The sequence below is a fragment of the Solenopsis invicta genome, chromosome 16 (genome assembly GCF_016802725.1).
Source record: "Solenopsis invicta isolate M01_SB chromosome 16, UNIL_Sinv_3.0, whole genome shotgun sequence".
NCBI classification, from domain to species: domain Eukaryota; kingdom Metazoa; phylum Arthropoda; class Insecta; order Hymenoptera; family Formicidae; genus Solenopsis; species Solenopsis invicta.
Genome location: NC_052679.1, coordinates 16128264 through 16140558, shown reverse-complemented (window position 1 = coordinate 16140558; position 12295 = coordinate 16128264). Strand labels below are relative to the sequence as shown.

Below are 12295 nucleotides of genomic sequence, written 5' to 3'. Positions count from 1 at the left end.
AAAAGAAAAGAACGGCTCTCGTCGGCCAGAGTCCGTTCGCGCGAGAGAGGATAATTGGAAAGGGCGCTGCGAGTTCAATTTGTGGCGGGCAAGAGAGAATCCATCTAATTCCACCGGTTTTCTAATCCCCGCCGCGCGTTTCCGCGGTTACTCGGAATTTATATTCCCGCGGTGGTACAGGCGAGTCGGCATTAAAAGCTTCTACCGGATATGAATACGTGGAAATAACGCGCATTCCCCGGCGCTTATTAGATTACGGCCGGCTGTCGTCGTCAACGCGGCGCTTTTAGTTGCGTCGTTATCTTTATCTCTCCGCTCCTCCCCTTATCCGCCTCTCCAATGCACCTGTCCGATGCATTGCCATTCATGCGTACGTACGTGTGTGCCAGTGACGAACGACGCTCGCGTGATATTCGTGTGGTGAGAAATTTATTTAGATTTTTATTCTTTGAGAAAATATTTATCAAAAATCTGTGGAATCGTACGCCGTTATATAATCTTAATGATGTATTCGCTTTAAAATGCTAATGAGAGTTCAGTGCGAGGGAATATGTGTAAAATTAGCTAGCGTGTCGCCGTTTGCATTCGGCACTTTAACGCTCTCCACAAATTTCCGTGCATGGATTGAATAATTTTACTGAAATACCGATCTGAAAATAATTATGTTGGACCATTAAAAAAATTGTATATTTAACTAGGTTGCCAAAACTGCAACAACATTATTATGCTTCGGCGTCGTCCTGCATAATTATTTTGGTGTTCCAACATAAAATTATTTTTTAATCTTTATCTAGCTAAATTTTTAGACGCTGCATTAAAATTGTTCTCCCTGCGTGAATATTTCCTCTATAAATATTATATTCTTTTATTTCAGTCATTAAATTAATGTTTCGTAAGCAAAATAATATTTGGATAGTAAACTGTGTACACACGTGGGCAGTTGATTATTTTGAAAATAATAGTGATGGTGCGATAATAACGATGATTTGTCATAATTAATACTGCGTTAATTTGTTGTATCAATTCAAATTTAGTTAGAGTGCCTGAGAATGTTAATGAATGATAAATACCCTTTTAAAGTGGATCCAGATCAAGCTAACGCACAGTCACGAATGAATAAACAAGCGTACACGTTATTACTCGTAGATATTCAAGAATCAAATTTAAATCAATTCCTTGAGTTAAATAACATTTTGTTATTTTTAACTTTTATATGCATTGAAATCTATTATTTTTACGTAAAATATGTTAAAAGAATAATTGAAATTTTAATTAAATTATTTAATTCTATTATTTTAGTTAAATTAATAATATGTTAAGCAGGAGCAATAAGCGACCTATAGGAATGATAAAAAATAACTTGAATTGGATATAATTTGACACTATTAAGATACTGTAATAAAGTGATTTCTTCTGATATATCGAAAGGAGATGAAACGTACACTAATATAATAATAAGAGACAAATTTTTTTAAATAAAAAAAATACATTTTTTTTAAACCGTATATTTTGATGCAAGTATTTGTTTGTTCTTTCAAATGAAAATATTTACTTTTAAATAGACACACATATTAAGTATATAATTTTGTATTTTTACATTTATTACATTCAAATAAAAATTTTATAAATAAGCTAATAATGTTATTAAATTTGATTAGAGCGTTTTCTTAGATTAAAAAATCTAATCAATCTTAAATGTAAAAATAGTCGAACAGTAAATATTTTCTAAAATTACAAGAAAAAATTGATTAAACATTATTTCTTCATTTTATTTACACAAATATTTCAATCGAGCAATTTTTAACTTGACTGCAAGTAAATAAGGTATCAGGTCCAGCCGAGTAAATAATTTTTTTAAGATATTTTTTCTTTACTCACTAGTTCACTTGTTTGTTCTTTGCTCGATCCGGATCCGTCTTCGCGGACCTGGCTTCATCTATCAAACATCAAAGTTCAGACTTTCGCAGTGTATAAAGCCGAATTCGCAATTGTTTTTCAGGATGCACGTGCACTGGAGCGAGTCCGCGAGGCGATACGCGCGACTGACGCGTTGGTGAACGCGCGAAGAAATGAAATGCGCGAAGAGGAGAGCCATTAGGAATCCGCCGTTCTCGGCGAATGTCATTCACCCTGCGTGTGCACCGTAAAAAGAAGAAAAAGAAGAGAAGAGAGGAGGAGGAGGAGGAGGAAGAAGAAGAAGCACCGTCGCGGAAGAAGTTCGAGCGAAGTGAGTGAATTTGCTCGCACGCGAGATTCGACGCTCGTAATTCCCCGCGATTTCGTCGGCGCGATCGGTCATCCGCGTTTAACGCGTGTTTCTTCGGCTGACCCCTCGCGCCCCGTGCGATTCGCCGACGTCAGGAGAGTGAAAGGCAACACACTTCGCTACACGCGGCGGCGCCTCTCTCGTGGCGCATCATCCCGGCAGGCTCGCGCGTTATTTTCGCGAGGTCACGCCGAGGCACGCGCTCCCGGACTCTTCCTTCGTCCATTAACGCCTCGTTGTACGGTGCGCTACTTTATGTATACATATACACGTATTTTATAAAGGATAGCCTCGTCGCGTGACGTCTCGCTAACGCACGCGAATTTAAGTGCAAGTTCAAGTCACTTATACCCGGGGTATACTCTCGCTTTTGACCGAGCAATCTCTCGATCGACCGTTTCTTTCTCGCTCGCCGAATAGTATAGGTTCTGACTTTGGGTAGATAGAATTCTGTCTGAATGGCCGTAGTGAAAGATGAGCAGGCCTGCCCGCGAGACGCCTTCGCCGTCTTTCGTCGGGGAAAGTATCGCGATGGAACGCACGATCGAGGAAGAGTCGACGAGTGTGTTGTCCGATTGCCGGCCGATCGTTAAAAACACGGCTCGGGTTCGACAGTGAGGATGATCGCGGTGACTTGGCCGGCGACGAAGCGTCGAGCGATCTAATTCCGTCGGATTCGTCGAGTTTCGTCGGCGAGTCTACTGGGCGCGACCTACGGGCGGCGATAAAACTTCTTTCGCACATAAGAGCACGCTACGCGGCCGTTGACTTTGTCTATTAAGATAAAAGAGGTCCCAGACTGATGAAATTATCCGCCAATTAATAAAACCGGGGGATCCTCTCGCCGTTCGCTTAGCGCGATGTGATTTAATTTTTCTCGATCGAGATTGAGCACGTCGCTTCGCATCGAGGAGGGTGGGAAGGGAGGAAGGGGGAGACTACTTATCCTAATTAGCCTAATTGCGAGCGAGAACGATTTCGAGATTGCTCGCCAGCTTCCGCGCTCGCACAAATTCGACTAAGAGCCAGGCGCTGTGTTTTTCCTTCAAGGAGCCACCGAGGAGGCAAGAAGCTGCCGATCGAGCGCAAGAACGAGCGCGGTCCCCGTTCGAGGCGTTCTCTCCCGGGAGGCGAATCGATTTCAAATGAGTCCAGCCCGTCGATCGATCGAACGGAGAACCGTCTGACGCAGCATCGAGACGTTCCGTGGGTCGCGGTGGGTTCCGTGTCGAGAAGGTACGCGCGGATCCCGGGCTCGTTGATCCTCGGTGAAAGGGGACCCCGATCGTCGTGGATCTCCCCCGGTAGTGTCCGCGGGGACGCAGATGGGAGCTTGTCTGATAGAAGTCCCATTAACCCCGTGCGACAACAATCGAGCGCGTTCCCCGCCGACATCGCCATCGCCGTCGCCCGCCAACGTCGCCGTCGACCACGAGGCCTCTTCTTCTTCTCCTACCCGATTCGGTCGCGTAAATCCGATCAAGCTGGAATTGATGGAGTTGGAGAACATCGTAGCGAACACCGTGTACCTGAAAGCAAGAGAAGGTGAGTGTCTCCATCTTTACTCGTCTTGCCATTTATTCGTGTTCCCGTCGCGCGTTCTCTCCTTGCCGGATTTTACATTTTATATAAATTATCCGCGGGAATTTATACGGAAAGAACGGTTTTGCCGTAAAGTATCTAAAACTTTAGTATAACTTTGAATATAGATCTGAAAATAATTTTGTTAGGCCATCAAAATAATTATGTTGGACCCACAAACTGAATTGCTGGAATGTCAAAACTTTTTGCAACATTTCTCACCAAGCTTGAACATCCGTTACAATTATTTTCAGGGTCCAACAAAATTATTTTCAGATCTGTATTCAGCTAAATAAATCCAGTTGAAAAATTTTCTCAAAATTTTCTCAAAACAACCCACTGGAATGGGTGTAAAGTTACTAAATAGTTGTAAATTTCCACGCCTTTGTAAATTTGCAAAGGTGTAATTAATTTTATAATTTGTAATTAAGCACATTGCAGAAGTAAATTTACAACATGTATGGAAAGTTATAGAAATGATACGTTTTGCAATTGTATTACATATTTTACATTCAAATATTGTCTAATAAGATATATTTACTCAATAAAAGCAAATCTACATATTTGTTGTGGAATTACATAATTTCTATAAAATTGCGTGATTTTTTTTACATTTATGGGACTATTATATGTAAATTTACTGAATTTTTTTATAATGTATTTAGATGCTTCAACAAAATCGTTCTTTCCGCGTATCGATCGCTCTCATATATACAGTATGCGGAACAATTAAAAGCAGCATGCAGCATAATTAAGCGCAGAATAATTAAACGACTAGGTAATTATGATAAAAAGATTTGCGCGGCTTTTGCAGAAATATATTAATGAGCATGACTTTTTATGACGTAATAATTATATAATACTCGTAATTTCATTTTGTTTCCATTCTTTTAAAAGCGGCAGAGTGATCAGGAAACTGAGAAAATTTGCTTGATTGCGACAAGAATTGTTCCGTGACGTGTAATAATTTCGCGCCGGTTATAACACGTGTCAAGAACAGTTATTGAGTTCGGTCGATTAGCGCGCGTCGAATGTACAATTCTGGCATTGTGTATCTACATATAATGGCCTTCCTGGAACACCCTATAGCGTGCTTTCATTACCGAGAGTTCGGCCGGGCGACATTTATTACGCGCGTAAACTCGCCCCGCAGTTTTAGCCGCGAGATTGAACGTTCGGGTTTAACGCGCAATATGCAATCGTTACTTTCGCATTTAACGCACGTTTCGAATTGCCGTCATCGAGAAAATTAAGGCCATTAGGCGCGTTTTTTTTTTTGCGGCACGCGCAATTCGGGTTAAACATTTCCGCAAACCCGCGATTACGTTCTCGAAGGACTTCAAATTGTCATTTACGACTGAAGAGTAAAAAATAAGGTTTCTGTTTAGAGTTTTTCTCGTGACACGAGACTTACGTCAATTTTAAAAAGCTTTACACCGAGAAAAGAGTTGTTAACTTGAATAATTCAATTCAATATCGATGTATTTTAGTTAAATATATAAATGCTTAAACTGAAGTTCAAGTATTTTATGCATTTGAGTTAAATACATAAATGAACATTAATCAAGTTGAAAATTTTAGGCCATTTAACAATTTTTTTCTCAGCAAATTATAAGTGCCAGTCACACTCGTAGTGTCTAATTCTATCTAATTTTGAGTTATTTTTAATCTTTCTTATAGTTTGCCGTTGCTTCAACTTAATATGTCGTCACTTTAAACTAAAACAAGCAAAGTTAAACGAGTTAACTATAAAAATGTTAAATGTGACTCAAATTTAATTTATTATTTATTATAGGTACACGTTAATCCGGACACTACTTACTTTGAAACTAAGCAGTTTAACAAGAAATGGATTAATTAGATGAGGTTGCTCTTTTAACTACATATTTTGTATTGAAATAATTTTCGACGCATATACAGAAGTTAAAAATAACAAAATGTTATTAGACTCGAGGAATTTGTTTAAATTTAATTCTTTAATATTTAACAGTGTAAAACAACGTGAAAGATTTAATATTTTCATTTGTTGTACGCATTTTAAATCATTTTTTATCTACATGAAAAATTCATTGGAGATATTTGTAACTGATCAAAAAACGGTGATTTTGTATGTGCGTACGTATCTAAATAAATTGGATCGAGTAGTACTTATCCGGTGAACGTTAAAGCATTTATGATGGCTTGTTGTAGGTGTCCGTGTTTTAATGCTCGCGTAAAACGATCGTGATGCCTGCGCCGACAGCTTAAGCGCCGTAACGCGAGCGATAGATCGGAGCAAAAAATCTTTACGGCGGCGAGAGGATCGTCTTTTTCTCTCTCCGCTCGACCCGGCGTGCGTGTTTTAACACACCTATCATCGTCATAGGCGCCGGTAGAACGCGAAATTAAATAAACAGCCGATTTTATTTCGCCTTACCTTCGGAATTTTGATCTGGGTCTACGTTAGCCGGACACTTTGCGTTTATTTTCGCGAGCGCTATACGCGACTCTAAATTCTTCGGCTCTTCTGTCCGTTCTGTAGAAGCAAATTGTACGAGAATATACGACGGGCTCGATAAATGTGACGGAGAGAGAAAATTAGAATTAAATTTTAAAAAAATCAAAATTAAAAATCAAAGAATTAAAATTGGAATTAGAAAAAAATTAAGACGTAAGAAGAAATTTTATTAACGTGATCTTTTTCGGAATATAATTTTTCATTTTTGTGCCTACGGAATAAAAAATGTTCGTAATGGTGAATCGCATGAATGTCTACAGGCCGTAAGGAGACCCGTTGTCATATTTAGACTGGAGCAACCGTAGCGTCGCGACGCCCATGTCTACGCGAGTAGACACGCACTCGAACGTTGGTAAACTGAACGAAATTGCAGTATATTAAGCGCGCATAAGTTTTATCGTCATGTATTTGTTACCTAATTGATGTGTAGGATTAAGGAAAGAGAGAAAATTCAAATATCGTTAGTACAACTTGCCAGCTATATGAAATCGCTGCGAAATCTTTTATTCTTTTTTTCCCTTGTATTGTAGAAACGATCGATAGCAATCGAAGAGACAAATATTTAAAAATCATAATGATGAATTGAAAACGAATGGACCTTTCTCTACCGTAAGAGCGTGTCGAATTAACGCTTAATTGAGCCGCGTGAACTTTCTGACTTTAAACTCAATTATTACTTAATGTATAATTAGCGTCTGTAATTACCTCTTCGAACAAGGCGCGTCTTAAGTTCTCTGATACGAGCGGTCAGTTCATCGTCGCAATTAGCGGCGTTTCGCGATTTCACGAGAATCTCGAGCCGACGGAAATAACATTTTCCGCACACTTCAGACGCGTACGCCAAAAAGTAGGGACCCGTGAGATTTTTGCAGGGACAAACGCTCGATTCGATTCTGTTTTTCCGTCCTGCTTGCCGTCTATTTTTAGCCTCGTTACAGGGTACAATGAACTTTGCCGCTGACAGGAAAACGTGACGTTTTACTTCTCGTTATGCTTTGTAACGCGTCCCCCACGAGATACGTCATAACATACAGGGGCAGGTATTTCAGGATTTTCCACATATTTCCTCTCCCATGGGAATTTATATTCGATTTTAACAAACAAAACTTTTAATAATGGAGTTCTTTAGAAAATGCTATTTGTCGCAAGAAAAAAAAATTAGTTCCAACGTTCGGTTTTGATTCGCCTTAATATCTCTAATGATTATTCTTTCTGTATATTTTATATAAAGTTTAAAAAGAAAACGTTTTTCACATGAAACATTAAACTCTTTTTGCAAAATCCAAAATGCCGTTCTATCTTAATAAACGTAAAAAAAATTCAAGAAATTTTACTTTGAATTACGTTTCTTGGAATGGCATGACACATTCTTTTTTTCATCTCTAAATAAATTTCAATTCGAGCCTTGATTGAAAGCCGAAAACCTCATCGGAGGAATCGTCGAATAAAATTTGCATAGAGATCAACGAGGTTTGCGTTCTCGTAGTTCGAGACTATATAAGTTTCACCGATCACCGCAAATTGCGATCGGCTGCGAGCAGTCGATCCAGGGGGAAAGGGTCACCTATCACCGGGCGGCATTCAATTAGCACATTACGAACGACGTCCTGTCGAAGAGTACAGGCAGTGTTGATGGTAGGAAAGTAGGTAAATGGGTTCACGTGATAGCGTACCCACGTCAATGGCCTTGTAATCGTATCGCCTTGATAAACTTTATAAATGAAAGCCTCGCGCGGGAGATCCGGCCGCCGCGAATTACGTAAGTGTACAGGACACCCGACGGTTACAGGGATAACGGGTTAATTAGCGGTCTACCGTGCTCGACGTAATGCGGCGACGTAATTAGCGGCCGCTCGATCGGGAAATGACTGTAATCAATTTGTTGTGCCGACGAAAAACTTTCCCACTTGCGAAATCCCAATTTATCATGACCGGTTATTTTCTGTCACCGCGGAGTTTGCGTGGACGAGGAGGCGGGCCGGAGGGTGTATCGGTAATTTTGAATTACCTTTGAATTAGTTCTAGACGTGTACACAGTTATCCAAGATCAAAGCTCGATAGTTCTCGATCAATTAGAATTACAGTTTCCCTTTGAATAATTTCTCTCAGAATTTAACATCCACGAAGTCTTTCGTAGACGGAATACTAGGTATTTTAAACTTTTACTTGGAATTGAATAATTATAGTAATAGTTTTAATTTTTCCGCGATTTTTTTTTTTTTTTTTTTTTTTTTTTTTTTTTTAAGTGAATTCCTGATAATTCTAAAAAAAGAAAAAAGATTCCTTCCAACCAATCTCTCGATCTTTGACTCGGAAAAAATTGTAGAAAATTTCCGAGTTACGTAAAAATGCGATTTACGATATGATAGATAGATGTGTTTATAAAGTTCGCATAAAAATGTATTTATGCAATGACGTCAAATGAAATAACGATGCAATATGTCGAGATGATGCATCACGTCGCTGTCCTCGCGAGCCAAAGATGCGTTTCGCGGGATCGACGTACGTGAACGTATTCGTGTAATCGAAAGTCACGTTTCGTCGTGCAACAGGAACTTCAATTATTATAATGATAGCAATGAGGATTTGCGCGATGCAATTATCGTGAACGAAGCTACGGAGTTATGTCCGTCGCGCACGCTGATATAATTACGCGATGACGATGAGGCGTGAGAAAATTCCACGACTGCGGGAACACGGCCGGACGCGAATTGTCGCGAATAAATTTCCGCGCTCGGGATAACCGTAATTATTTTAAATGACACGCTTAACGATACAAATCACGTATAGTTACGATACAAATCCGCGTTCAGCGTGGAAGCTGATACAATTTTAGCGAGTGAATGGGTTTTACAATGTAATTTGCGATGAAATATGCACGAACAATGTGAATTCTGTCGGTTGAGGTCGGTAGAAAGGTTTGAAATGGCAAACGCTCGGTGAACTTTAACTCGTTAATAAAGGCATAGGAATAAATGAAATATAAAATTTTTTTATTAAACATTGAATCTTTATTGAAATTACTTTTTTTATATTTATATTAATAATACTATATATTATATGTTAATGATAAAAAAGTTTTCAAAGTTACAAAATATTAAAGTATGAAGCTGTTGCAGTCTGACCCATCACGCGATATAAATCGTGGCTTTGCAGATTGATTTAACTGAACCAAACGGCATTATATTTCGGGAGCTTTTCGCTGCAGAATGAACAAGAATAAAACAAATTCTGTAAAAAAGAAATGAATATAATGGCGGCAAAAATAAAAAAAAATCAAAGAAGTAAAGTGCTTTTTATTGGTACGAAATATAAATAAATAACAGTGTAAAGTTGACTGTAGTTGGTTCTGTAGAAAATTTATTGCTGTTTAATTATAAAAAAGACATCTCGATATTTTTATTTATTCCCGAGTTACCTCTGTAAATCACAGGTTTACTCTGCAGCGCGATGGGTCCAGACTGCAATAGCTTCACGAGTTAATATTTCGTAATTTTGTAAATATTTTTTTATTATTAATATGTAGCCCAGAAAAAAGTTTTATATTCAATTCATTTCTACGTTTAAATTAATGACTCAGTAGTTGTCGATTTCTCATCTATTCTAGTTCTTTCTATCCGCTTAACGCAAAAAATTTGAGAAAGCTTTAGATTTCAATTGACAAATTCAGAATGAAGCAAATCTATTGTTTTGCGAGAGGTCTGGTTTAAATACGGATTTACTCTTACGAATCATTTTATTCCGGTCTTCGATTCCAGGCGCCGAATTCTTCTGCTCTTCATTTTCCATCGTATGATTTCATCGAATATCTTTTTTTTTTTCGGTCTTTCCTTTTTTCCATTGTTTTTTGAGATTGGACGAGATGCACGCGAGCAGTCGATCGTTGTGTAGCTTTCGTTTCATTTCCCTCCCTCACGCGACTCAAGTGAACCGAGCGGTTTTTCATTTCGCAGCATCGCCGACGCGACTGCACACTGATTGAACGGGACCGGCAATAGCTGTACACGGCAACAGCTACTGGGTATAGCCCGCTAGCAGAGCGGTCGGAACTTGCTTGCGAAGGATACGTAAAGAAATCTGGAGATGGCTTGCGCAAACGATCCTTTATATTGCCTGGCAAAATATACAATTTCCATTATTTTCTTAACAATTAAATAATGCGAAATAATTTGAAATTATATATGTCTAGTCCCTCGAAAAACTTTCAACGTCATTGCGATTTACATAAGGTCGAAAATACACTTTTCGTCTATAACTGATCGTGAGATACGATAGGTTTGCTCTGTAGAAACAGAGGATGCGGCATGCATTAGCAGGATTCGCGCGCATCGAAGCACCCGCTTCCTCCCCTGTTTTCCTCCTTTTTCCTCCACCGATGTGGAAGAGAAGGTGGAGCCTATGCGACCCTCGACTTCCGTTCGTTGGGGATCGAACGAGCGGACCTGTGCACACGTCGACGAGGTACAGGGTGTCCCGAAGTGACCGGTCTCGGGAATTGCATTTGCATCTCTTGAATCCGCGTTGTTAAATTTTGATTTCATCAAACTTCAAGCATTTAAGTAATATCTTCTTTCTCAATATCGAATAATACGTACGGTATATGAGAGCCTAGTAGAAGCCTTTGACTTCAATGTACATTGTTTGCCGATTTAAAATACCTTATTTTATTCCACAAGAGGCAACATACGTTGAGAAAACAAACTTGTTAACTTGACTAAATAAGTGGTGTCGCTTTAGGAGACCTATGTCGATACTGGCGTCTTTCCTCTACGCTTTGGATTATTTTGTGCCATTGATATTTTTTTGCTGATTATTCATTGAACAATGAAAAGTAAGCTGCGCGCATCGCATGGAATTTACTTTATTCAATCTATTTTCATTGTTTGAATTCACTGGACCTGCTTGACATCTCCATTCATTATTCATTAAAGTTCTGTGACGCGTCGCTCTAAACTCGTGGACAAATATAGAAAGTTCTTATCTTGATATATGGTTCTCTATATCTAGATCGACTTTCTGTCAGATAATCTATTATCTCTCGGTGCAGCCGGGCTATCAGCTTCCTTGGAATGACCTGTACGATCAGCTTGTTCGCGGAAGTGAAAAAGTGGGATCATGGACCAGTGCGTCTCCGCGTGTCTCCCACCGCTTTTCCGTCTTGCGTTTTTCCGCACGATCGATACCGCCATCCCGAGGGATCTTTTTCAACGAAAACTAAGGCGTCCTTTTTGCTACAACCGAAATTCGTTTAACGCAAGCGAATGTACAGAGTAGTTGAAGAACTCCCGTCTGCCTCTCGTCTCTTTCATCCGCAAATTGTTCAACTTAATTCGAAATCGGTGTCGTCCAATTTTAAGTACTCCCTTCCAATTAATCCTCGAAATTTATCGACGAACTAAGATTCGCTTAGACTCGAATCAACTTTCGCGTTGTTTACTCGTACTGTGGAAATTTTATTCGCAAGACGGAAGTCTTCTACGATTTTTCATCATTTATATGCAATAGGCAATACATTATATTAGTATATAAATACTTCTCTATTAGGAATAAATTAACTCCACGGTTATGAAATAATCAGAGATGCGAAGGCGAGAAAAACTGGCTGAAGAATCTTAAATACTCCGTCTACTACGAACTCTACGTGCGTAAATCATTATTCTTGCAATTTAGCTATAAACTTCTCAGCTGCTTTTTTATCCCCTTGCCTACGTTATTGAATAGCGGAATTATTCGATGGAAAGTCTTCGTAATAACGACTAATATGTCATAAATCATTGTTGCTGTCTATCAGCGCGCGTCATCGCATAGAATGTGCATTGTAACGCGACGCACGTTTTTACAACGCGTTATCTAATGTTATGACGTGCGCTTCGAAGATATTAATAAATTTCTGTCGGCATGCACACAATAACTTTTCTCTGTCAGGATTTATTTGCCGTCGCGAGCAGCGC

The 12295-nt window shown here is 39.2% G+C and overlaps 1 protein-coding gene across 4 annotated transcripts in view; it reads left to right on the top strand.

Moving 5' to 3' along the window:
* LOC105199349 (G protein-coupled receptor kinase 5) overlaps window positions 1–12295 on the top strand; it is a 90707-nt gene that overhangs the window by 63065 nt on the left and 15347 nt on the right. For 3 of the 4 annotated variants that reach the window (XM_011166411.3, XM_011166410.3, XM_011166412.3), the window contains 2 exons: window positions 2000–2227; window positions 3317–3811. In XM_011166411.3, the coding sequence (XP_011164713.1) occupies window positions 3592–3811 (220 nt within the window). In that variant the 5' untranslated portion in view covers window positions 2000–2227; window positions 3317–3591. Of the gene's footprint in view, window positions 1–1999; window positions 2228–3295; window positions 3812–12295 lie in introns of all 4 variants that reach the window. The other variant, XM_039458273.1, reaches the window with a different exon arrangement.